General features: G+C 37.4%; 1 protein-coding gene across 3 annotated transcripts; it reads left to right on the top strand.

Annotated features, from left to right (window-relative positions):
• Nucleotides 1-172: 172 nt before the first annotated feature.
• Nucleotides 173-24,427, top strand: LOC121426103 (serine/threonine-protein kinase tousled-like 2). Of its 3 annotated transcripts, XM_041622263.1 has the most exons (19): nt 173-361; nt 1,865-2,092; nt 3,454-3,526; nt 6,014-6,042; nt 6,767-6,850; nt 8,935-9,045; nt 10,162-10,254; nt 11,223-11,333; nt 12,213-12,349; nt 13,133-13,358; nt 14,752-14,931; nt 15,945-16,036; nt 17,399-17,488; nt 17,995-18,164; nt 19,257-19,398; nt 20,970-21,081; nt 22,087-22,194; nt 22,710-22,923; nt 22,956-24,427. In XM_041622263.1, exons 2-18 carry the CDS (start codon nt 1,937-1,939, stop codon nt 22,890-22,892), a joined length of 2,097 nt encoding a protein of 698 aa, XP_041478197.1. In that variant the 5' UTR covers nt 173-361; nt 1,865-1,936; the 3' UTR covers nt 22,893-22,923; nt 22,956-24,427. The 3 variants fall into 3 exon arrangements, with proteins under 3 accessions (XP_041478197.1, XP_041478196.1, XP_041478198.1); XM_041622262.1 differs by having other exon boundaries at nt 175-361; nt 22,710-24,427; XM_041622264.1 differs by lacking the exon at nt 173-361 and adding an exon at nt 416-581 and having other exon boundaries at nt 22,710-24,427.

Below are 24,427 nucleotides of genomic sequence, written 5' to 3'. Positions count from 1 at the left end.
GCGCTGAGGTTCATTGGATTTCACCATTAGCTAGACGGGTGTGTCTGGGATATAAGGTCAAGGTCAGGACCTTTGTTCTAAATGTCTTGCAGTTTCCATCAATATTTTGCCGCCTAAGCGATCCGGACTATTTCTAAATCAAATCTCTTATATGTGATTACCATCAAGCACTGTATACTTGCGGAATATTATAATGAACAATCAACTACATCTCGCTGAGATAATAATTTACTACCTCTGGAGAATGCATTCGGCAAGAAGTCCGCAAGGAAACCCCGCGAACTGACCGATTATCGATTATCAAGTCCATGATTTGTGTGACGTCATGATGAACTGTTTTCACCGAAAAAATTGCACGAAGGTAAGCACATTCAGCAACAAAATTCATCCTTTAGAAATACGTATTTCGTGATGAAATTCAGTCCGCTGATAAATTGAATTTTGAATATTCTAACTGCAACTGAATAGTGATTTTCTGTCTGATATTAGTTGTGAAATTGCGCTATGTTTACTCGCGATGTGAAAGAAATGTCTCGCGATTTCACGCATGTATTGTGCGGTGCTGTCTGATGTTCAGCCAGGTATTTTGGCTTGTGATTGTGTGTGAGTAGGCCTATGACTTGTGAATGTGACTGAGTGTGACTGTGTTGACTGTTGTGCGACTTGCTGCAACTAGAGTCGGACATGTCTGTGGCGTGGCACATCCTGGCCATGGCCAGGCCATGTATGGTCTATTGCAAGATAATATAGGCTAAAAAATAGGTACATGTAGGACCACAAAATTTAGAAAGCTGAATTTGTCATAAAATAAAGTTCAACTTCAAGTCCTTAAAAGTTATAATAAATCATCAAAATTCCTGAGGCTAGATCTATAACTTCTGAAAAAGTAGCAAAATAAATTGTGATTACACTGTATGTACCCAAAAAATTACCTCGGGCGAAGTTCGTGCAGGCTTCACTCCACTTCACTACCGCTACACTACTAGTACGCTCCACCTACCCGAACTTCGGGATGGTGAACTCGATCGGATATTCCGAGTGACTAAGATGGGATGGAATTGTTATTTAAAAATTATAGAAAAAAATATAATGAGAAAGTGAAATAGCTTGATTTACTCGTCACCCGTATTTCACTCCGTGTCAATCTTCCAGTTATCCTCAAAATTGGTGATTTTGGGCCAGTATCTTTTTCCTCACGTATTATTCACGGCCGATTTCAAAACATTGCATGCTATTGGTTTAACCTGCTACTGATCGCATGCAATGCGATGTAGAAATACCTTTCGCTACACCTACCCAAACCCTCGGGCGACAAATACTCGCTCTCAAAAACCAGTGACAAACTGTGTCACTTTCTGATAAGATAGGCATCACGTCGTGAAAAAAAGACATTAAGCGTAGACTGCTTTGAAGCCGGATCATAGTTCCCCACATGTATTAATTCACTGCAGAATCCAAAATGGACACACGAATTGTGTGTGACTTGCGCCAAGCTATGAGCTTGGCGAAGAACAAAGAGAAGAAGACAAGCATTTTCCCCATCTTCTTAAAATATTTTTCTTTTTTTTTTAATAAAATTTTGTTTACAAATGAAATCAATATACTGTATTTAATATTGTATAAATGTCTGAAATGAAGTTGTATCCCATTACATGATTTAGGGCTAGATCTTTTAGAAGGAAAGTAGAAATCACGTGCGAAAATTTCATTTTTTTTCCCGCAGTACATGCACTTGAATTGGAGGCAACCCCTTGCTCGGTGGAGAGTATGCACATGTTAAAGAATGATTTTTATCATTTAAAAATAACAAAATTTGTGTAACAAAATAGTAGCCAGTATTATATCCCTTTATTACCTTCCATAGTGACACAATCTGTTTCCTGAAACACTGCCAATCGTATCATCGTTGTGACAATAAGAGGACAACTGTCCCATCATGCAAGAGTTCAGGCATTTCGATCCACAGAAGCTGGAGCTGCTAGAAGCACGTATCAAAGGAAACCGCTCTTCTCAGCAACCCATCATGATAGCTGATGATTCCAACCATAGCACCAGCACATGCAGCAGGGGTTCACCTAGTGATGATATAGAGGTAAAATTATGAGGAGGCAGATGACATCATCCACTCACTATTTCTTTTGTATTTTGTTACATGAAATGAGGATTTTTATGTGGAATTTGAAAATACTATATCGTTCTGTCAAGTTTGTCCTTGTCAAATCTGTAAAAAATGAAATATTGTATACATGTAATTCAAACATTAAAAACAAAAGAAATAGTGAGTGGGGTACATCATCAACTTTCTCATTTCCATGTCACTGAGTTGTGTAGACACTGTTTTGTGAAAAATAAAGCAAAAATTTAAAATGTCATTACTGTCTTCTTTTACGACGGCGGCGGCGTCAACATCAAATCTTAACCTGAGGTTAAGTTTTTGAAATGACATCATAACTTAGAATATAGACCTTGTTCATGAAACTTGGCCATAAGGTTAATCAAGTATTACTGAACATCCTATCAGAGTTTCATGTCACATGACCAAGGTCAAAGGTCATTTAGGGTCAATGAACTTAGACCATGTTGGGGGAATCAACATCAAAATCTTAACCTGAGGTTAAGTTTTTGAAATGTCATCATAACTTAAAAATATATGGACCTAGGTCATTAAACTTGGACATAAGGTTGATCAAATATCACAAAACATCCTGCATGAGTTTCACGTCACATGACCATGGTCAAAGGTCATTTGGGGTCAATGAACTTTGGCCAATTTGGGGGTATCTATTGAATAACAATCAAAACTTTGAAAGTTTTTGGATCTGATTCATGAAACTGGGACATGAAAGTAATCTAGTATCACTCAACATCCTGTGCAAGTTTCAGGTCACATGATCAAGGTCAAAGGTCATTTTGGGTCAATAAACTCTGGCCAATTTGGGGTATTTGTTGAATTACCATCATAACTTTGAAAGTATGTTGGTCTAGTTAAAAAAACTTGGACATAAGAGTAATCAAGTATCACTGAACATCCTGTGCGCATTTTAGGTCACATGACCAAGGTCAAAGGTAAATGATGTTTGGCCATAATGGGGGTATCTGTTGAATTACCATTATAACTTTGCAAGTTTATTGATCTGACTTTTGAAACTTGGACATAATAGTAATCAAGTATCACTGAATATCAGTTTCAGGTCACATGATCAAGGTCAAAGGTCATGTGAGGTCAATGAATTTTGGCAACATTGGGGGTATTTGTTAAATTACCATCCTATCTCTGTAAGTGTATTGGTCTAGTTCATAAAACGTGGAAATAAGAGTAACCAAGTATCACTGAACATCTTGTGCGAGTTATAGTAGTTTTCAAAGTCAGCACTGCTGCTATGTTGAATCACGTGATGCAGGTAAGACGGCCAGAGGCATTCCACTTGTTTTTAATGCTATTTCATTTTGCAGGTCATGCAGTCAGAAACCCCAGAAAAGGAGAGAAAGAAGAGGAAAAGAAAAGGGCAAGATAGTGATCAATCAGGTAATGTTATGTAAATAGTGTACAATCTATTGTACAATATAATGGATTACATTTGGAGTTCAAATAGTCCAGTGATATTGTATGATAGAACGTTCACTATAGTAAATTGTACAAAACCTGCTTAGCTTGTGGTACACATGCGAATGGGAGGCTGAATGTCAAACATTTGTACCGTTGCTCACGTACCATCCATAATGTAAAGTTGCACAAGTCAGGATAAGGTGACGTCACTCTCAAAACTATGTTTCAACGCATTGCATGCGCTTAGTAAATGCAGATGTGCAGGACTGACTGGCTAAATACGCATTGCCATTAATCGATATTCTCCCCATTCGTTTGACTCAGGTTTCACCCTCCAAAAATCGAAAGTTGTATTGTACATATGTTTGAAGGGAGGTCACATACCAATCTAGCCAATCACAGCTCGATTTTTTACTACCACTATTTACTATAAAGCATTAGCAACCAATCAGCTAGCAGCATAGATTACGTGGCAATCATCTTGATTTTTTTTTTGTCATCCCTACCATTTATTGAGACCAGCCATTCCTAAACCAACAAAAGCCGTCCGGGACGGTACGCCCTAAATAGCCATAAGTAAAAAAGTGATAATGAAAACAAGCTTATCTGATTCTGAAACAATACAGGTAGTTCTACTTTGTCGTACTGTCAAAATTTGATATTGTAATGTTGAATATAAAAAACGAGATGCGTACATGAATTTGTTTGACTCCAGGGGAGCGTTTCATGAAAGGACTTGTCAGACGTTTTATCCGACAAGTCCTGTTTTATCCGACAGTTGCTATAGTAACAGTGCTTCTTAACCAATCAGAATCCAGGAAAGTTTTCAGTTATGGCAACTTGTCAGACTAAAATAATGATGAAACGCTCCCCAGGTTTTCCTGCACTGCTTGGAAGTTTCACCAGGATTGCACAGTGCACATCCCATTGGGTGATTTCAAGTACGGTGTTCGGTGTTGAGACCGTAAAAAGTCCGCTGAACCGAGCTCCAACACCGAGCTGAGTTCAGAGGAGTGATCTTGATCGCGTTATCGATATCCTATGACGTCACGCCTCTGCGCTGCACTGCTGATCATCTCAACTTTACGTGAGAAGTCTCGACGACGAAAATGAAATCGGAGGGAAATGCATTAAATTCTCATCGTACAGAATTCCAATGCTTTGATCAATTCAAGAATTTGATAGAGTGAACATTATTCTTCATCAAAATATATAAAGCTCAAATAATTTGAACTCATCTTAACTGTAAAAGCTAATTTTACGGGGATGTTTCATCATGTTCGCCGCCTGTTCACGAGCTTGAGATTGCCAACACTGAACTTGAAATCATGATTTTCCCAATTCCTGTGGGTTGGTGTTGGTGAATGGGGAAATTGCACGTAGATCGTCAACACCAGCCGCAGTGCTGGGTTTAGCAGACGATATTCAACACCATTCTTCCACACGAACTGCCGGAAATATGTCATATTTATCGAGGTCAATCCCAACACCAGCCTGATTTCAAGTACGGTGTTGTGGCTGGTGTTGGTGTTGTCACAACACCAACACCAGATTTCAACACCGTACTTTAAATCGCCCATTCTTGAGTGAACCCCAACCTTCTAAGAAGCTCTCACTAAATCTCTTGTGTGGATTATTGTTGAACAAAACGACCAGTTATAATATGATTTTAAAACTGATGTGCTTTTTCAAGCTCAATAAAAATCTCAAACTCATTTTGGGCGACTTATTGATGGTATGGGGTGGGAGGTGACATTGGATTGAAGCTTTATTGTTTATGAATGAGTACAGTTTAATACAGATACATGAATGTAGTTTCAGTAAACACTGATTTAATGAAAAGGGCTATAAAACCAAGGTTAATTGTCACTACATGGACATGTGTATCATTGTAGGACTAAATCTGGTACAGTTTCAGTAACTGGACTTTTAGAAATCATGAAATCTAAGCTTAAAAATCTATCACACTGAAGATCTCCAGCACAGATAAGCATATGTGGGACAATGTATTATTGCTTGGAAAAAGACCTGATATCATAATACAGGAATGTCAAGATTTACAAAACAGGATCTAGTGTAAATTATGGCTGCTGTACATTGCTTTTTTTTTACTTTTTCACTTTCGTTGCGCTAATTGTATAATTGTGTTTCAGTTTTGAATGTTCATTGTCAGATGTAAGAAGATGTCAGATAAGGATGCTCATGGTAATTACCAAGACTCGATTAAGATTTCTTGTCAGTGTCTCGTTAGACTAGTACATGTTTAACAGTGATTATTAACTTTGATTCTAAATTGGGATTTAAGGGGAAGTAAAGATATCTTGATTGATTCTCGTTTTGAAACTTGGTAATGCACAGCTTGCAATGATTGGTGTAATGCTGTTGTTTGGCATGTTGGTTTGTACATGTTCATGCGACTTAAAACTATTTTAAACGTAACTTGTGTTTTATTTGTTGTACTTTCAGGTCCAAAGAAGATAAGTGAATATTTTAAGGTAAGTTGACAGAGACAGCAAGATCCTATGTGCCAAAGCAATGATGCAGATGATTCATTGCCAACCAAAAATAAATCTTAGTATTCTTTATTGTAGAAGTACATTGTACATGTAGTAGTAGCACTTCTCTCCAGAGTAGAAGGTGTCAGGTGTACCACTTCATTTAATAGAGGTGCTGTGGCTCAGTGGATAAGTCTCCGGACTGTGAACCACAAGGTCCAGGGTTCAAATCCCATCACAGCAGTAGCGTCCTTTGGCAAGGCGTTTATGTACATTTGCCACTCTCGACCCAGGTGTAGTAAATGGGTACCCGGTAGGAAGGAATTCCTTGAATGCTTGATGCGCCCGATCAGGGTAGCCGTGCTAAAGCCAGGGTAATAGTATGCAGCGCTTAGAAACATTTGTATTAAGCGCTATATAAGAAATTGCATATTATTATTACATTATTAAAAAAAATTTGTTCTCATAATATACATGTGGGCATTTAGTGCAGGTGGCTGTGAAAGTGCTAGATATGGATTTACTCTGGATATATTTGTTTTATTTTGAATCAGTTGGGTGGATGGGGCTGATATTTGTCATGCATGCTTTAATTTTTAAATATATTTTTCTCTCTTTTTCATTAGGCATAGGTATTCAACCATTCTAGTCATGTTATATTGCCCTCAAGAACAGTTTTGTTATTTTGGACTGAGTTATGAAAACATTTATTTTCCACTTGCAGGCCGCAACATCATTAAGTCCAGGACGGACCGGTCTCGGCATAGGCATCCTACCCAAGTCTCCACCATCTAGTTCATATCCTAGTGTGAGTTTCTTTACACTCTTCTCAAATACCATTTCTGTTATTTCATAAAGCTTTTCGTAAATTAAGAGTGACTTTAAAGAATGAAACCATTGGAACAAGATAGCTTGTGTGAAAACAGAAAAATCAAAGAAACAGATCAACAAAAGTTTGAGAAAAATCGGACAAATAATGAGAAAGTTATGAGCATTTGAATATTGCGATCACTATTGCTATGGAGATAGCAAATTGGCAATGCGACAAAGATGTGTGATGTCACTGATGAACAACTCTCCCCATTACTTTAGTATATATTTCAATTGAATTGCCTCTTTTATCACATCTATCCATAGATCATGTGTTCTTTCTACATGAGGGCATGTAATACATATTTTTTAAGAATACATAATGGATAAAGAGTTTGTATCGTAAGAAAAAGCAAAAAGAGCCTTTTGAGGGTATTTTATAGTCCACCAAAGGGAAAGTTGTTCATCAGTGACATCACACATCCTTGTCGCATTGCCAATGGGAGGATCTCCATAGCATTAGTGATTGCAATATTCAAATGCTCATAACTTTCTCATTATTTGTCCGATTTTTCTCAAACTTTCTTTATTCTTATTCTATGATTTTTCTGTTTCTACACAAGCCTATTTGTTCCAAAGGTTTCATTCCCCTTTAAGAATGACTGGTGATCCTTTCTTATACCGGTATGCTAAATAATCACCAATTAACATTTAATCATGACTATCATTTACCACAAGAAAGGATCACCAGTTCTTAAAGGACAAGTCCACCCTAAGAAAAACTTGATTTGAATAAAAAGAGAAAAATTCAACAAGCATTACACTGAAAATTTCATCAAAATCGGATGTAAAATAAGAAAGTTATGACATTTCTAAGTTTCGCTTATTTTTAACAAAATAGTTATACGAACGAGCCAGTTACATCGAAATGAGAGAGTCGATGATGTCACTCACTATTTCTTTTGTTTTTTATTGTTTGAATTATGAAATATTTTGAATTTCTCGTCATTGTCATGTGAAATGAAGTTTCATTCCTCCCTGAACACGTGAAATTCCATTATTTTAACATTTTGTGCTTCAGGCAAGGAGGTCCTAATCGTCAAATTCGTAAAAATTGAAATATTGTATAATTCAAACAATAAGAAACAAGAAATTGTGAGTGACATCATCGACTCTCATTTGGATGTAACTGGCTCGTTCATATAACTATTTTGTTTAAAAATAAGCGAAACTTTGAAATGTCATAACTTTCTTATTTTACATCCGATTTTGATGAAATTTTCAGCATTGTGCTTGTCTGATTTTTCTCTATTGATTCAAATTAATATTTTTCTGAGGTGGACTTGACCTTTAAAGTCACTCTTAACTTACAAACAACTTTATGAAACACCCTCAGGTATTTAAAAACAAAAGCAACAACACTCTGAGCTTTAAGTTATTCCAATGTCATCCTACATGTAGGCTGTGGATGTCTGTCAGCTGACCTCGATGCCCCTCACATTGGGGTTGGGAGATTTGTAGTGATTTTCATTTTTCCCCATTAATGCTGGAAGTGTAATATAGAAATGTGTACTCTAGAAAAATGCCATTGCCCAAAATAGTGAAACAGTATGGGCATGGGCAGTCCACCTGTACATGTATGCCATTTTCAGGAAATTATCCAGAATAAGGCTTTGAAAAATAAAGCAATGGAATTATAGGCTGTACTGTTGAATAAATGTTTTATCCCTTATATATAGAAGCCAATTTTTAGCTATTATAGCACCTGGTCAGTTGTGACCAGGTGCTATAATAGCTAAAAATTGCACCTGGTCAGTTGTGAGTCAATTCGCTTTTGCTATATTAAAGGTTGCATTTTAGCCAACATAGCATATTTCAGATACAGACATGCATTATATCTAGAAGCTCTCTAATAAATCATCAGCTGTTGTGTTCAGAGTGATTGTAAAAAAAAGAATAAAAATAGATTAAAAATAATAAAATGCTCTCATGAAATTACTAAAATAAAGATGTGCTCTTGTATTAATCAAAGAAATTGTAACCTTGCTATAAATTGTTTTTTTATTTTATTTGTATTAATAGCAAATGATGTCATCACCATGTGGTAACAGCAACGACTACATCTCACATTCTTCCCAATCACCCAAACCAGCCAGGCCTAGGTTTTCAGAAAGCAGCTCAATATCAACTCAGGTAAACTTTGCATGTCAAATATAAAGCTCATCTATATAAAAAAAAGTAGATGGAATATGTGTTATGTATCTTTTATTCAATAATATTGAGCATGTTAAATGATAAAAAAAGTTTATATGATGATTAATGAGCTCTTTTGAATTATTCCAATAATTTTTTTCTATTCTTCAAATCGTTTAAACTCACTCATGCATGAATAAGCAATCTTCCGAGTTATACCAAGTGAGAAATGGAGAGATTTCATGAATAAGCTTTATGATGATATGTACTCTGCCTATTATGTTTGTGATTAATTGATGATAAATCATTAATGATCCTTGGTTTGATTTTTATCTGTGACGCTCTGTATGATAGGTGAATTTGTAGTTTTGTACAGTGCAGCTGTAAAAGTAAACGAAATTAGCTGCAGCAAACAATTATTTCATGAGAAATTCTTTAAAATCAAGGTTAAATGCCACCATATTATAGATCTAGATCTGGTACACTGAAATAAACTTACACCTTTGTAAAATCATGAAATCTTAGCTGAAACTGATAATTCTGAGGATCACGTACACATAAAGGCATATGTGGGATAGTTTATTAATATTGTTTGGAAAAATACCCAACATTTATGGAATTCTGTGCTTATTATGCTTTATTATTCATCAGTAATTACACTTTTTTTCCAGAGCCATTTGGCACATATTTTTTTATTTATACGTAGAAACACTTTGGTGGTCATTTTATTGGATTCTGTTCGAACTCATTAAGATTGTTACCTTTTACTGGTATTCATTTGCAATGTATGGCATTATTGATCTGCCTGCAGCTGGTACAGGTGCTGAAGTATTCAAACATAAATTTTAGCAAGTACCAATTCACCTCACCTGTGTTGAGTGCAGCACAATATGGATTATTTCTTGTCGAAGGAATATTAAAGCTGTTGTGGCTCAATGGATAAGTCTTCTGACTTTGAACCACAAGGTCCGGGGTTCAAATCCCACCGCAGCACTAGCGTCCTTTGGCCAGATTTGGCAGAATATTCTTTTCCATACTTTGATGTCTATAACATATTTTCTTTGATTCATGTTCTATGTATCAGTTGACATGTTTGATGGTTTTATTTACCTGCAGACTGAAATGAGTTTACAAGATCTAGAACTAAAAGAAAGGCAACATCAGTCGCATATGAGGGTGAAAGAAGAGACGATAGAAACGCTCAATAGTGTAAGTAATAGTATCCGCATTATTGACATATGATTGTTTATCTGGGCATTATCCGTGCTTGTGATCATGAATTTACCATAGTACCTCTTGGGTCTCCAAGGCTTTCGATTCTTCTATTTCTGCATTTGGGTATCCTTGCTAATTTTCAGAAGGCACCAGGGGGGGGGATGTTTCACAAAGATTTAAGTGTGACTAAAAGTTGCACTTAAATCCCCTGTTGCATGCAATTTAAAATGCATTGCCACCACATTGGTCAAATCATGCTTAGAGGATGTGTGTTGCTGTTTATCGATCAGTTATATTGTATGGTAAATGTCGTGTGCATGTCAGCATTTTGAGTCCAAGTCACATTTAAAGGAAACCAAAACCCAATAAGATAAGCAATATTGGAAAGAGTAAAATGAGAGGAACAATTTAAAACAAGTTTCATCAAAATTGGTTATGAAATAAGCAAGTTATGGACTTTTAAAAAGTCTTGTTATACTTTCTATAGGGATCCTCAAGTTGACAAACATGCTTTAAAATGGCGGATTTTGTGGAAACTCTCCATTTTTTTACACAAATTTTCAGATTTTCCTCATCTTTCAAATTGCATCTTGCCTCCTAAGCACAACATATGTCATGGGAAAATATAATCCACACCATGTATGTCAAGGTCAGGAGGATATAATGTGAAATATGTAAAATAAAAGGGGAAATCTGAAAATTTGTGTACAAAACAAATGGAGAGTCAACACATAAAAGTTGTGCAAGTCTTACTTATTCTTTATTAAGTAACAAAGCTCCATTCTGATTACTTGAAATTAAGTTTCCTTTTTTAGACTTAGCTTGAATTAAATTTCATGTGGTTTGACAACTCCATTTAATATAGAAAATATTGATATATTCAACAGTTTATCACACTTTAGTGTGGTTTTGATATCATTATTCTAACTCTTAGCCTTCTTTTGTAATCTTGCATTTTCTAGACAACTCAGGATTTACAACGGAGGTTAGATAGTGCTCAGAAACTTTTAGAAAAGGTTAAAGAGCAGTCCAAGAAAAGTACAGAGAAGATTAAACAACTTCTTATTGAGAAGGTAAGATAATGATAATAATGATACAGGGTATTTATAATGCACACAAGTCCTTCTTGTTTGGTGCTCACAACATTTTAAGGGAATACTTCCTGCCAGTACCCATTTACCTTGTCTGGGTTGAGTGCAGCACATTATGGATGAATTCTTGCTGAAGGAAACTATGCCATAGCTGGAATTCAACCCCATAATCCTCTGGTTTAAAGGCAAGAGTGATGATGATAATTCTAAATGATGACTGTAAAAATATGAGGAGCATCTCTCTAAAATGTTTGATTCTGAGGAATACTAGAGCAATACAATATTAAAAATATACATTAGAAAGTTTGGATGATTGTTATAGTCCTTCGAAATTTTATCATTCTAAAAGACAAGAATTCAGTTGAAATTTTAAGATGTCTAAGGCTGTTGAAATATTCAAATTGAACAGTAAATTTGTACCAAAAGGTTCATTATTATTACTCTTTAAGAGTGCATAGTCTGAATTCTTAATTTACCTAGATTAATGCCTTTTTTCACTATGCGGCATTGTATTTTTTAATTCAAAAGCCTGAGTTGTGGGTCAGTGGTGGGACATGCGGTCAGTGCATGCAATAATGTTTTAAGAGGAACCCTGAAACTTTGGTTTCATATTATTACATATTGTGCAATTAGTGAAAAGGTTATTGTTTTTGTTCCATAGACTGCAATATTAACCTAAGCATACCTAGGAACATTTATGACTAGTATTTATAGTTGTCATCACAGCAATTAGGCAACCTATTTATGATAACAACAGCTCCAAGAGGTGAAAAAAGCATTTTACACCCTGAATGAAGTTAAACAATCCCTTTAATTTCATCAAAAGTGAACATGAAAAATATAAATCGTCTCCACTTACAGGCCCGAACTGAAAACAAAGAAGCACGGACGAAGAGCATGGAGGATCGGCTAAGGCTAGGACAGTTCACCACCCAGAGACAAGGGGCCAAATTTGTTGAAACCTGGAACGATGGCTATGCATTCACTGATCTTGTCAAGTAAGTACCAATTAGGGACTTTTTGATCTCTTCAAGCTCGTTCATCATAGTGTGCCATACAGCATGCAAGGTTGGTGGAGTGAAGCAACGCAAGCCATTGAGCATGCCCAAACTGGACTAATACCCTAATATGTGCCCTGGACTTTTAGACTGATGCTTTCAGTGGCGGGCATTTTGTTTATATTCTATCTCCTGTGCTGACCAGGGATAGCATCTCAAACTTGTGACACAGTGATCTGCCCGAGGCTTTATTTCATCTTGCAATAAGGCTTTATCAGAGCTGCCAAGTAGTACTGATTTTCCGTATTTAGTACTGAAAATAGAGAAGAATACTGATGGTTTCATGCAAAATACTAATTTCTTAAGTTTCAGTTTATGTGTTGTCCTATGGTATTCCTGTGAAAATACTGATTTCCTCAACAAAATACTGATTTTCAGCGTTGAAAATACTGAAATGTACTTGTTCAGGTTGGCAGCTCTGCTTTATGTTAGGTTTAGGGTTAGGTTTAGTGTAAGGTATAGTGTCAAATCCAGGTTTGAAGTTTGATATTCAATTAGCATTATGAATTTATAGCAAAGCAGTTGTCACTGGAGCAAATGCCTCTGAACCCTCAAACAGTTTTGTATCTTGTAGAAAAGATGGTAAGGCACTATGGAAATATCAACTGTTATTATGTAGTAAAATGTACATACTAAAGTTACACAGTCACAGTTTTCATTGTAAGAAATGAAATACGTACCTGACTGACTCGTATTCTCATCCATCTCTAATTCCAATACTAGGCGCCAGGAGAAAATTGCCAAAGAAAGGGAGGAGCTGGACCAGCAAAGGAAATCCTTAATGAAGAGGAAACCTCCAAATAGTCCTCATCCCAGTTCCAAGTCCAGGCCCAAACAGAATGGACCCAACGATGAAGGATTCGCCAAACCTTTCCCAGAGTTTATGAATCATGCTGAGTTTTATGAGCGAGACGAGATCTTGAAATTAAGACAAGCTGCATTTAAAAAGGTACTTCTTGTGGTCATACTTTGTCAGTCTCTTCTCTGGTTTCTTTTACACAGAAATACATGCCTGTTCAATCGACATCAAATTAGATAAATCAAACAAATATGTGATTATGTGATTGAGGTTGGGTTGTAATTATCTTGCATTGACCATTTGAAGTAAAATTTGACAGCAATTTCAACATATGACGCCCATGGAAAGATTTGTAAAGAGTTTGTCCAGATAGGGGTGATTTCAGGAGAGCATTTGTTTGCATTTTGTCCTCTCACAAGTCGTTGGAATGGACAACTTCCTTAGGTTTGATTAGCCAAGTAGACAAGGGGCCTGTTTCATGAAGGATTTGCAGCTGTTTTAACTTTGCCGTAATGGTAAGTACCATGGTAACACAGATCAGCAGCCAATCAGAATCAAGGTTACCGTGGCAGTTGCCATAATGGCAAAGTTACAACAGTTGGAAGTCCTTTATGAAATGGGCCCATGATGTGGCAATTGTCAGATAAAAGACTTCCTTGGAATTTTTTTTTTTTTAGACCTATCATGAAACGCTCTCAAATGTGTATGTTAATAGTGGGTTTTCCAGTCACAACAGGGACGGCTTCCACAACATAGTAAATCTACTGAAAATGCCTGTCAAATCACAAAGAACAGCTGAGGGGTCTTTGGATAAAATTGATGAACCGGGAAAGCTGATCGTAGTAAATTTTCATAGCGGAAGAAAAATGGCAAATATGTTGTATGTTAAAGAGACATGGATGACACTGCTGTATTGATACACAAATTTTTGACAGATAGATTCCAGGGCTTTTGACAATACATTCCAGAAAGCGTATGCGTAGTGTCGCGAAAACTCCCTTTGATATCAGGAGGGATATCGCTTCTGGGCTGATAAAAAACCTGATATTTTCAGATCTGAATATTTTTATGATGGCTAAGAAACGGCTAGATTTTAGAGTTATGACATGGGAAGCAACCTTCTTTTGCCTCGAAAGAGTTCTTCACAGGTATCAGGAGATTGCTTTCAGGCAAAATGAGACTGCCACCATTGCACTACAGCCTTTTCTAAGTTGTCATCAATTTTTTAAATTTTTTTAGCACTGACTTCATTTCCAATCTGTTCAAGGGACAAGGAAAGTCCATGGGTTTGGATGCCCGTTTATGACGAAAATCTCGTTGCCAAATAAAAAGAAGAACCCCCCCCCATTGCTTGGATCAGTACCCCTCAAATTGGCCTTAGATTACTCTGTACACTTTTGAATTTTCCCATTTGTTCTGTGGCATATGCTATACGAAAATTGGCCTTGCCCGATAAATATGGAAACTTGATAAACCACTGTTTGCAAATCCTGCTGACAATACACTCTTTAAAACTAATTTTGGAATTTATTTGTTTGTTTAGGAGGAAGCAGATTTACAGGGAGAACTAGAAAAGCTAGAAAGGGAGCGGAATCTTCACATACGAGAGCTGAAACGTATTCATAACGAGGACCAGTCCACATTCAGAGACCACAAGGTTCTTAATGATCGCTATCTACTACTAAGACTCCTCGGCAAGGGAGGATTCAGTGAAGTGTACAAGGTGGGTGCTAAGAACTAAACAGCACAGTACAATGATGTGTTTGTATCAAGACTTTTTCCTGCACATTTAAGATCCTAATGATAGTCTTTAAAGGACTTAATGGTCAGGTCCCAAGTTATATCTCAGATTTCTTGAAATCCCTATCTCATGACCGTAACCCTCATAGCTCACAAGATACACTCACACTGCAATTACCCCCACACAAGACTAAAGCAACACTACGAGATAAGTCATCTCTGATTTCAGCCCCACGATATAGAACAAACTTCCCCTCGACATTAGGAGTTCAACAAGTTTACATAATTTCAAGTGAAAATTAAAAACCTATCTATTCTAATAGTATGTTCAGCATCTCAGAAGCTCTTGCAGGGCAATAGATATAGAAATAGTTTTTGCGCCATAAAAATGCATATTATTATTATCATTGTTATTACATTTATATATTTTTTTTATTATATGGAATTATAAATGTTATTGTTAGTAAATTTTAGTAATTACCGTGTTTGAGGGGGGGGGGTAGTTCAGGGAGAATCATAAATTTAGCAATTTGAACAAATTTATGATCAAGTGGAATGCGGAAAACTGGGAAACCACTATATGTGAATCGGTTCTTTTTTACTCGCATTAGCTGAATTATAAATACATAGATTTTGATCAATATTCATACAGATAAATGTATGTTTTTGCCACAACTGGATGTAATGAATTGAACCTAAATCAAACTATGCTTGAAAAATCGGGAAAACTTTTTTTTTGCCCTTCGTATTGAAGACATTCATAAAGTCAATGGTACCTATACAGTCATTTGCAACGTTACAGTTATCCTTATGAACCTGGCCCCCCCCTGCACAGAAATATCAGAAAAACATATTCAAGCAAGTCTTCTTTGAGTTATGGTGCAAAAGGAATGAGCAAGCACAATGAGAGGCTCTTGCCAGAATCTGCATAGACTGAATTCACTGTGCTTTTACTTATTTTATGTATTTGATTAATGATTATTTTTATTGGTACAGGGGTATGACCTGAAGGAGCATAGAGATGTGGCATGTAAGATTCATCAACTAAGTAAAGAATGGAAGGAGGATAAGAAGGCTAATTACATCAAGTGAGCATGACTGTTTATAATTGATTACGTGAATATTACCTGTAATGCATTGTGTGAAGAACACTAGTCTAATGCGATTCAATTCAAACTATTCAGGTCCACGAAGGAAATTCGTTTCGGGATTTATATACATACATTTCATGACAACATCTAAAAATACATGAGTGAAAGACATGCAAAAGTATGAACTGCATAGATATAAATAAATAGTGCATTACAAAAAAAATATATATACAGACATAATATCAACCAAGAAAAGAAAAAGAAAACTCCTAGAAGGCACCATCTCCTCCCCGCGCCTACCCAACAAAAAGGTGAAATAATATGTTAGTGTGAAAAGAGAGAAAAAGAGTAGAGGAGAGACAGAAATAGAGAGGAGAGGCAAGAAGTGCAGAGAGAGGAGAGAGAATAGGAAGGGGAGATTACCCCGGAGAGAAAGGGAGGCAGCGGGAGGGGGGGCAAGACATAGTCAAGGTTGGACGTTGATAGAAGGAAATTCTCGTTTCCAAAGCTAGAAATGGCCTGGCCCACTGCCAATCCCCTCATCTCTTTCCCCCACCTTGGGGATTTTTGCAGTGGGTTAGAGATTAGGAGTGATATGCACTTTATGTAGCCTTGGGAAATAGCTTCAATACACGAAGGTCCATTCTCTTTTAGACAAACACAGGCATTCGTCGCAAGAACATTCTTTTCTGTTCTCTCGTAAGCTTTTTCCTCTTCTTTTTTTGGAAGAACTCGAATCTAAGAACAGTTAAATCAACTTATCTAAATATCTACACAAATTGTTTGAATTATATCTCAACTGTTTGTGTATATATTGTAAATCACATAGAGTTATTTGTTTTTATATTTCTGCCCACCTTAGGTGGTTGGTGGAGGCTGTTTGCTTTCGTGTTGTCCATTCGTCCTTGTTTTTGTTCCTGCAATAACTAAGAATAGTTAGATAGATTAACTTTAAACTTGGTTCATGTATTTATAGCGGAAATGATGATGATCAGGGGACCGTTTCATCAACATTTTCGTCCGACAAGTTGTCAGATCTGACATCTTTCCTAGATTTTGATTGGCTGATAAGCACTGTTCCTATGGCAACTGTCGGATAAAATGGCACTTGTCGGATAAAACGTCTGACAAGTCCTTTCATGAAACGCTCCCCAGATTCGATTTGGGGGATCATGTCAGAGGTCATAGAGGTCATTAACTGGAAATTCTAAATCTTAGGTAGAAGTAATAATGTAGGAGTACTCTGAGTGATAATGGATAAAGATGCATTGTAGACATGTCTTGAAACCGTATTCAAATACTTTGTTTTAAGATATCATTACATGTATAATACATTGCCATTTTCCTTTTTTTTTGCAGACATGCTTTGAGGGAGTATGAGATCCATAAGAGTTTAGATCATGCAAGAGTTGTCAAGCTCTATGATGTCTTTGAGATCGATGCCAATTCGTAAGTATCAGGAGCAGTTTGTTTTTTTGTGCTCTAACCCAAGAGGCATGTTTTCCTTGCATGATGCACACTCACTTTTAACGCGTATGAAGTGAATTTTCAAATTACTTAACTGTGGCACCTCTCACTGATACACAGATTTCTTTCATCCCTGAAAAGCTTTGAATCTGCTGAAAGGGATTATTCTTCATTGTTCAATCTTCCTAGTTTTATGTACATACATGTAGGGATGTCACTTCTCAACAGAGTAGGAATTCTATTCTTCCTCTTTGTCTTCCATAGAAAACAACTTTGCCCATTCTATGTGATCTCTTTTTCTTTTCAGTTTAAAGTGACATCCCCGATGTTATAAAGTTTTTTTTAAAAACCCCTTATTCATTGCTAGACGATATGAATGTGTATGCCTTGACTCGGGATGTAATTTCCACTACATTCCCATTTCTGTGTTTGTTCATATGTTGACAACACATTTAATGTACAAGTTTTTTGCTTCCCTTGTGTTGTAGATTCTGCACTGTTCTAGAATTCTGTCCTGGGAATGACCTTGACTTCCATCTGAAGCAACACAAGCTGATGGTTGAGAGAGAGGCACGTTGTATTATCATGCAGGTGGTGAGCGCCCTCAAGTATCTCAACGAGAGGAAGCCGCCTATCATTCACTACGATCTCAAGCCAGGTAATAGTCATTATAAACAGGCCAAAAATCTATTTTTGATTTTTTTTTCACAACTTACTGCCTCGATCTTCAACATTGGATAAGCTTTAAAGATAAATTCCAGTTCTGGTAACGATCTCAAAATGACTTTTTACAGAATCTAATATAATGACCACCCAAGTGTCTGTTTGTATGAATAAAAAATATGTGCCAAAGGATTCTGGAAGAAATTGTGTAATTGCTGAGAAATAAGCAAAATAAGCGCGGATTCAGTCACTTCCGTCGGGTCTTTATTCCAGCAATAATAATACACTGTCCCACGTGTGCCTATCTGTGTTGGTGATCTTCAGTGTGAACATTTTTCAGCGTAGATTTCAAGATTTCACAAAGTTCAGTTTATGTAATTGTACCAGATCTAGATCCTCGATGATATACTGACAATTAAGCCTGGTTTTACAGACACTCTCATGAAATCAGTGTTTACTGCAACTACTGGCATTTCTCTTTAACATTGCGATGAATGGGGATTTCCATGGCTCTCGTTAGCATTTGGGGGGCTATAGCGCCTGTTCATGTTTTGTTCTCCTTTGTTTTTAAAGATAAATTAAAGTTGTCGCAGTGAAATGTAATTTAATTAAAAAGTCTGTCAAACCAAGGTTGTCACTATATCATTTTAGATCTAGATCTGTGCCGGCCGCACAGAAACGTTGTTAGCCCAACAGAGCGCTAACAGTAAGCCCAAGTCACATCTTTCCGAATTTGAAGTCAAGACATTTATTTCAATGTGTAAGAAATGCATTGTTGTAACATTCGGCATCGCTGCCACATTACCGGTTGTAACAGCCTCTGTTAGCGCTAACAACGCTTCTGTGCGGTCGGTACAGCTATGTGCTGTTACATTAATTGAACTTTGTGAAATCATGAAATCTAAACTGAAAAACAATCACACTGAAGACCACCAACACAGAAAAGCACATGTGGGACAGTGTATTATTGCTTGGAAAAAGACCAAATGTTGTCTTAAAAAAAAAGGGATTGTGTTCAGTCTAACCGCATTCTATCAATCCGTAGAGTTGATTCCTAATAGTTTCAGATCTTGTGACTTTCTGCCAGGCAATATTCTACTGTGCCATGGATCGACGTGTGGTGCCATCAAGCTGACCGACTTTGGTCTCTCGAAGGTGATGGATGATGAGCATTTTAATTCCCAGGAAGGGGGTATGGACCTCACTTCACAGGGTGCTGGGACGTACTGGTAAGTAAACAACTTTTTCCTGAATTCCTGAATCTGTGGTGGTTCAATCCTAACTAGACCAGGAAGGGATGGGGGTGGTGGGCTTTATAAACTACCAAAATAGCCTGGCCTAGTTAGGGTTAATTGTTTAAAATGTGTTCATATGGTATAAAAAAAAAATTTAAACTGGGAGCTTTGTGTGGTGTCTTTCATTGCTTTTGTTGTGATCCAGCCATTCATTATTTTGTTGGAATGGCAGTATATAAGCATGGATTAGTGGTGATTTGGTTCTGTTTGAGCAGTGGTATTTGTAGAAACACAATAGTCACGTCCTGTCTTTATTCGATCCCCAGGATCTTTTTTTATAATAATAATATATAGCATTTATGAGGCGCAGATCTATCTAGTTGCCTATTCAGTGGCACACTATATATTAACCCGGCTGTAGCTCCAGCTGCTAAAGGCACTTGGTGCATTCAAGGAATTAATCCTGCCGGGTACCCATTCACCTCACCTGGGTCGAGTGCAGCACAGTGTGGATAAATTTCTTGCTGAAGGAAAACACGCCATGGCTAGGATTCGAACCCACGACCCTCTGTTTGAAAGGCGAGAGTCAGAACCACTAGACCACGACGCGCCCACAGACCACTCATTTCATTTATACCAAATGAAAACTTTTAAACTTTCAAACCACCATGGATAAGGTTCAGAAGTTTTCGTCGTTATGCAACTTGTCAAAAGTCTACCCCACATCCTCTATCAGGAATTCCTCTTTTGAGGATGATGTGTGTCTTCATTGCAGTTTATTTGTAGCCCCTATTGTTTTTGTCAGTGGTGACTGATGGTTTGTAATGAAATCCTGCTTTCAGGATTCCTGAGAGAAAGACGTGACACTGACTTTTCTGAGAGAAGGACGTGACACTGACTTTTCAACAAGGTACCAATAGAGACTGGTACGTCGCTGGTGAATGTCGAAAATGTTTACGCAATTAGAATAAAACAATAGCAAATTACAGCTTTTCGTGTTCCCAGCGATTGATTACTTTTATGTTTGTAACAAAATTGATTTCTGCACCATTATAAAAAAAATGAACTCAGATTATCATTTCAGGAGCCCGTTGCAGAAAGAGTTGCAATCAAACTCATCTCTAAAAATCATGCGCAACTTCATTTTTCAACCAATCAACAGCGCGCATTTTGGACTTGCGATTGATTTTTTTACTTGCGTTTAAGCGGCAACTCTTTCTGCAACTGGCCCCAGAACTCCTTACTCTTTCCGAAATTGCTGCCTCTCACACAGGAGGTTGACATATATATGCATTATTGTCGCTGCAGGGGGCACTTTGACATCTCAAAGTGGCATTATGATTGACTCGCTGGTCTGTACTGAATGAGAGAATTCTCACACTATAGAGCAGTGGATCGATTGCATGATCCTGAACCTTGTCATAAAGTTCTGTTAGAACATAGATTAAGATCAAATTCGAACTGGGATTGATCAAAATTTGTGACATTGCCACAATGGGAATTTCAGAATGATTGCAAAACCTGGTCCATCTGTACACATGAGTGTCTTTATTTCATTGTTGCAGGTATCTTCCACCCGAGTGCTTTGTAGTTGGCAAAGAACCACCAAAGATCTCCTCTAAGGTGGACGTTTGGTCCACTGGTATTATATTCTACCAGTGTCTCTATGGTAAAAAGGTAGGTGGAGCAAAGTGAAGTTAGTGAACCAATGAAAACATGCTGAGCTGCCAGGCAGTACTGAGTTTCCGTATTTAGTACTGAAAAATGAACGAATACTGATGGTTTTATGCAAAGTACTGATTTCTAAAGTTTCAGTTTTGTGTTTACCTAAGGTATTTCTTTGATTTTTGATTGCTCAGGTTGGCATCTCAACATGGTAGCAGAAGTTTGTCCAAAGTAATAAAGCTTTTGATACTCCATATAAGTTATTGATGAGGATATGTTATTTGAAAAGAATTCTATGAAATTTGTCTCTTTTTTTGTTTCTGTATTTGTCTCTTTATTTGGATAATGAAATAGGAATACCTCTGAACATTCTGGCAATTATTATCTGCCTCTTCGTTCTAAAAGGGCACTAACCATATCCTTTATTTCTTATCCAGACTTTGAGGATTGGAAGTTTTTATTTTGAATTTTGGGTTAAGTTTTCCTTGTTATAAATAATCTGGGTCAATTTGGGAAAAGCACAGTATATAAATGTTATGGTCATGTCACATTGTTCCGTGAAAGCTTTGTGTGTGACTTGCGGGTGACAGGTTGCCTCCGGGTCGCCGGCATTGAGAGTATCTTGCATGTATCTTGCAGGCAGAAAAGTTTTGAACATGCTCAAAATGTTGTGGGTGAGTCACCCGCACGGCTATCGCAGAACAATGAGACAGGTCCAAACAGTATTTGCTTTGCACCAATTTGTGAAAACCAATTTTATGTACTTTTATATGACAATAGATTATCATGAATATGGAATCACGACACGTCGTGTGAAGTAATTACTTGTGTCTAGGAATGTAAGTTCCCACACCAAACATGCTATTGGTTCTATCACAAAATCAAAGGAATGAATTAGAATCATGATAAATAAATCTACTTAGGTAACACTTTTCACTGTCATAGAATAATCGGCACACCTGGACTTATTCCTCACATACAAACACGTACAGATATATTCTTGTTTTCTTTTCCTAGCCATTCGGTCACAACCTATCACAAGCATCCATCTTGGAGCAGAATACCATCCTAAGAGCCACTCAAGTCCAGTTTAGTCCAAAGCCAACGGTCAGCCAGGAAGCAAAGGTGAGTTGAATTGTCCCTCGTTCAACCAGAGATGCCAATCTTCAGGCTTTTTCAAGTTTTCTATTGTGCAGCACATGTGGATCTTGATTTTATACCCAAATGAGCATACGCTAGTTATGAGAAATTTTGGAGGGTTTTATTTTCCAGTTGTGTAAATTATGCCATTGGACCGATCAGTTCCCCCTCCTCTCTTATGAGGTGTCAAATAAGCCCAGCCTTGTTAGGGTTGACTGTGCTCTTCTCTATATACATGCCCAGTCAGCAGAATTCACTAGTTTATCTGTTGAACCCAATACAATTGCAAAATGAGGGTTAAATAGCAACAAAATAATATGCAATCCCCCCCAAAAAAAAAATGCAGAAGGAATTCCTTAACTTTTATTAAAGCATCAAAAATGTGGTGAAATATTTTTAAAAGTTGCTGGACAATAAGAGTATTGTCCTTGTATGTTGTTTGTTGAATTGAGCAATATGTTGCAATATTGATAATTTTCTTCTTGCCAATAATCTTTCAGGACTTCATCCGTCGATGCCTGATGTACCGCAAAGAGGATCGTGCAGACGTCCTAGCCCTGGCCAAGGATCCCTACCTGATGCCTTCCAATAAGAAGAGTTCTGCAGCGGCTGCAGCTCACGCCTCGGCCGCAGCGGTCAGTAGCCCCCAGAATCAACTAAGCAATTCAGAGAACTCCACTTAATCCTACCCTACCAAGGTTCTGCCATGCCAAGGTTCCACCATGCCAAGGTTCTGCCCAATCAAGGTTCTGCCTTATCAAGGTTATGACTAATCAAGGTTCTGACTAATCAAGGTTCTGACCAACCAAGGTTCTGCCATGTGTGTAATCAGAGATGGATCTAGTTGGATTAGACTTAATACTTTGGATGGCAGGGATGTAGTCCAGGCCAGCCCTGAGTCGGCATTTTGCTGCCTTGACCTTGGCCTGAGACACGTGTACAAAGTCTATGCGCAAGTGTTTTCTTAAGAGGCTTTGTGAGTCTGAACTGCCAGCCTTGACTACATCCTTGTTGGAGGGGCCCACCATTGCGTGCAAACTCTTTTGCTATATAAATGCTCTTGTATCTGATCCTGCTGGATCTGTCACTGCGTGTATTCCCACTGCATACTGTGGTCCAACTGTAATCGATATGCAGTCATCGGAAACCCATTAGTGAAAGAGGCACAAGCAAAAGACTTTGTGAGCCAGGAATCGTGAGCAATAAGTGAAAACAAAATATCTGACAGTCATCAAAGTTCTTTGAGCCTCATAATAGTTTGCTTGATTAACATTCTTCTTTCAGTAATCCCATGTTTTGGGCAAAATTGTTAAATTAGCTGCAATTAAATAGTCAGTCTTTGGTCAAGTCATACCCAAATCCGTGCATAGAAGAAACACAAATTTGCATAAGTTCAAATCGATTTCTGGGCCAGTTACTCTTTAAATGAGTACTGTATGTCCTGAAGGTGATTTCTCAGTTCACTCGACCACTTGAGGCTTTTCTTTTGCCAATTTTTTTTGGCCTTTTCAGGCTTGGTATTCTTTAGATTCTTTCAAAAGCACATTGCAGTCGGACCACGAGAGCTTGCAGTGGGCCAAGGTCGCATTTTGATAGTCGTTATTAGGCCATGCAGCATGCCTTGTCTAAAAAGGAATATTCAGACGCAGATTTGGTGCGGTCCTTTAAAAAGACTAAAGTCTATTAACGACAGCATACTGTGGCATTGAAATCATGGTATTTTATCATGCCAGAGTGTTTGAAAGTGGTATAAATAGTTCATGTTATGTAAGCATTAAGAGAAACCCTTCATGTTCCCCCTAGCTTTTTACCTAGTGGAAGGACATTGTCAGTATTTGGAAATGTTGATGGTTATGATTATGGTTACATGATATGATATTAATAATAACTTCATAATGTAAGATTACAAGTCATGTAGTTTTGTGGATATCAGGATTAAAACGAGCCTTGCTATGGCCGATGAAGTCCTAGTGTTCCTATATTCAAAGTTTATTTTTGTTTGCAGTAAACACATATGTGGTGGAGATGCTTTCTTTACCATTCTGCGCCATTTTGAATGTCAAAGATCACCTATTTTTTTCTCCTAATCGTTATTCTTATCTGTCCAGAATACCATTCTTAGAATATCATGTTCTGTTGTGTACAGCACAGGGAAAAGGATGCTCTTGGGTTTGGGCGACTTCGCCCCCAAACTGCTCAAAAGAGCCATGGAAAATAA

This window comes from Lytechinus variegatus, chromosome 13 (assembly GCF_018143015.1).
Source record: "Lytechinus variegatus isolate NC3 chromosome 13, Lvar_3.0, whole genome shotgun sequence".
Classification (NCBI taxonomy): Eukaryota; Metazoa; Echinodermata; class Echinoidea; order Temnopleuroida; family Toxopneustidae; genus Lytechinus; species Lytechinus variegatus.
This window is presented reverse-complemented; position numbering and strand designations above follow the sequence as displayed.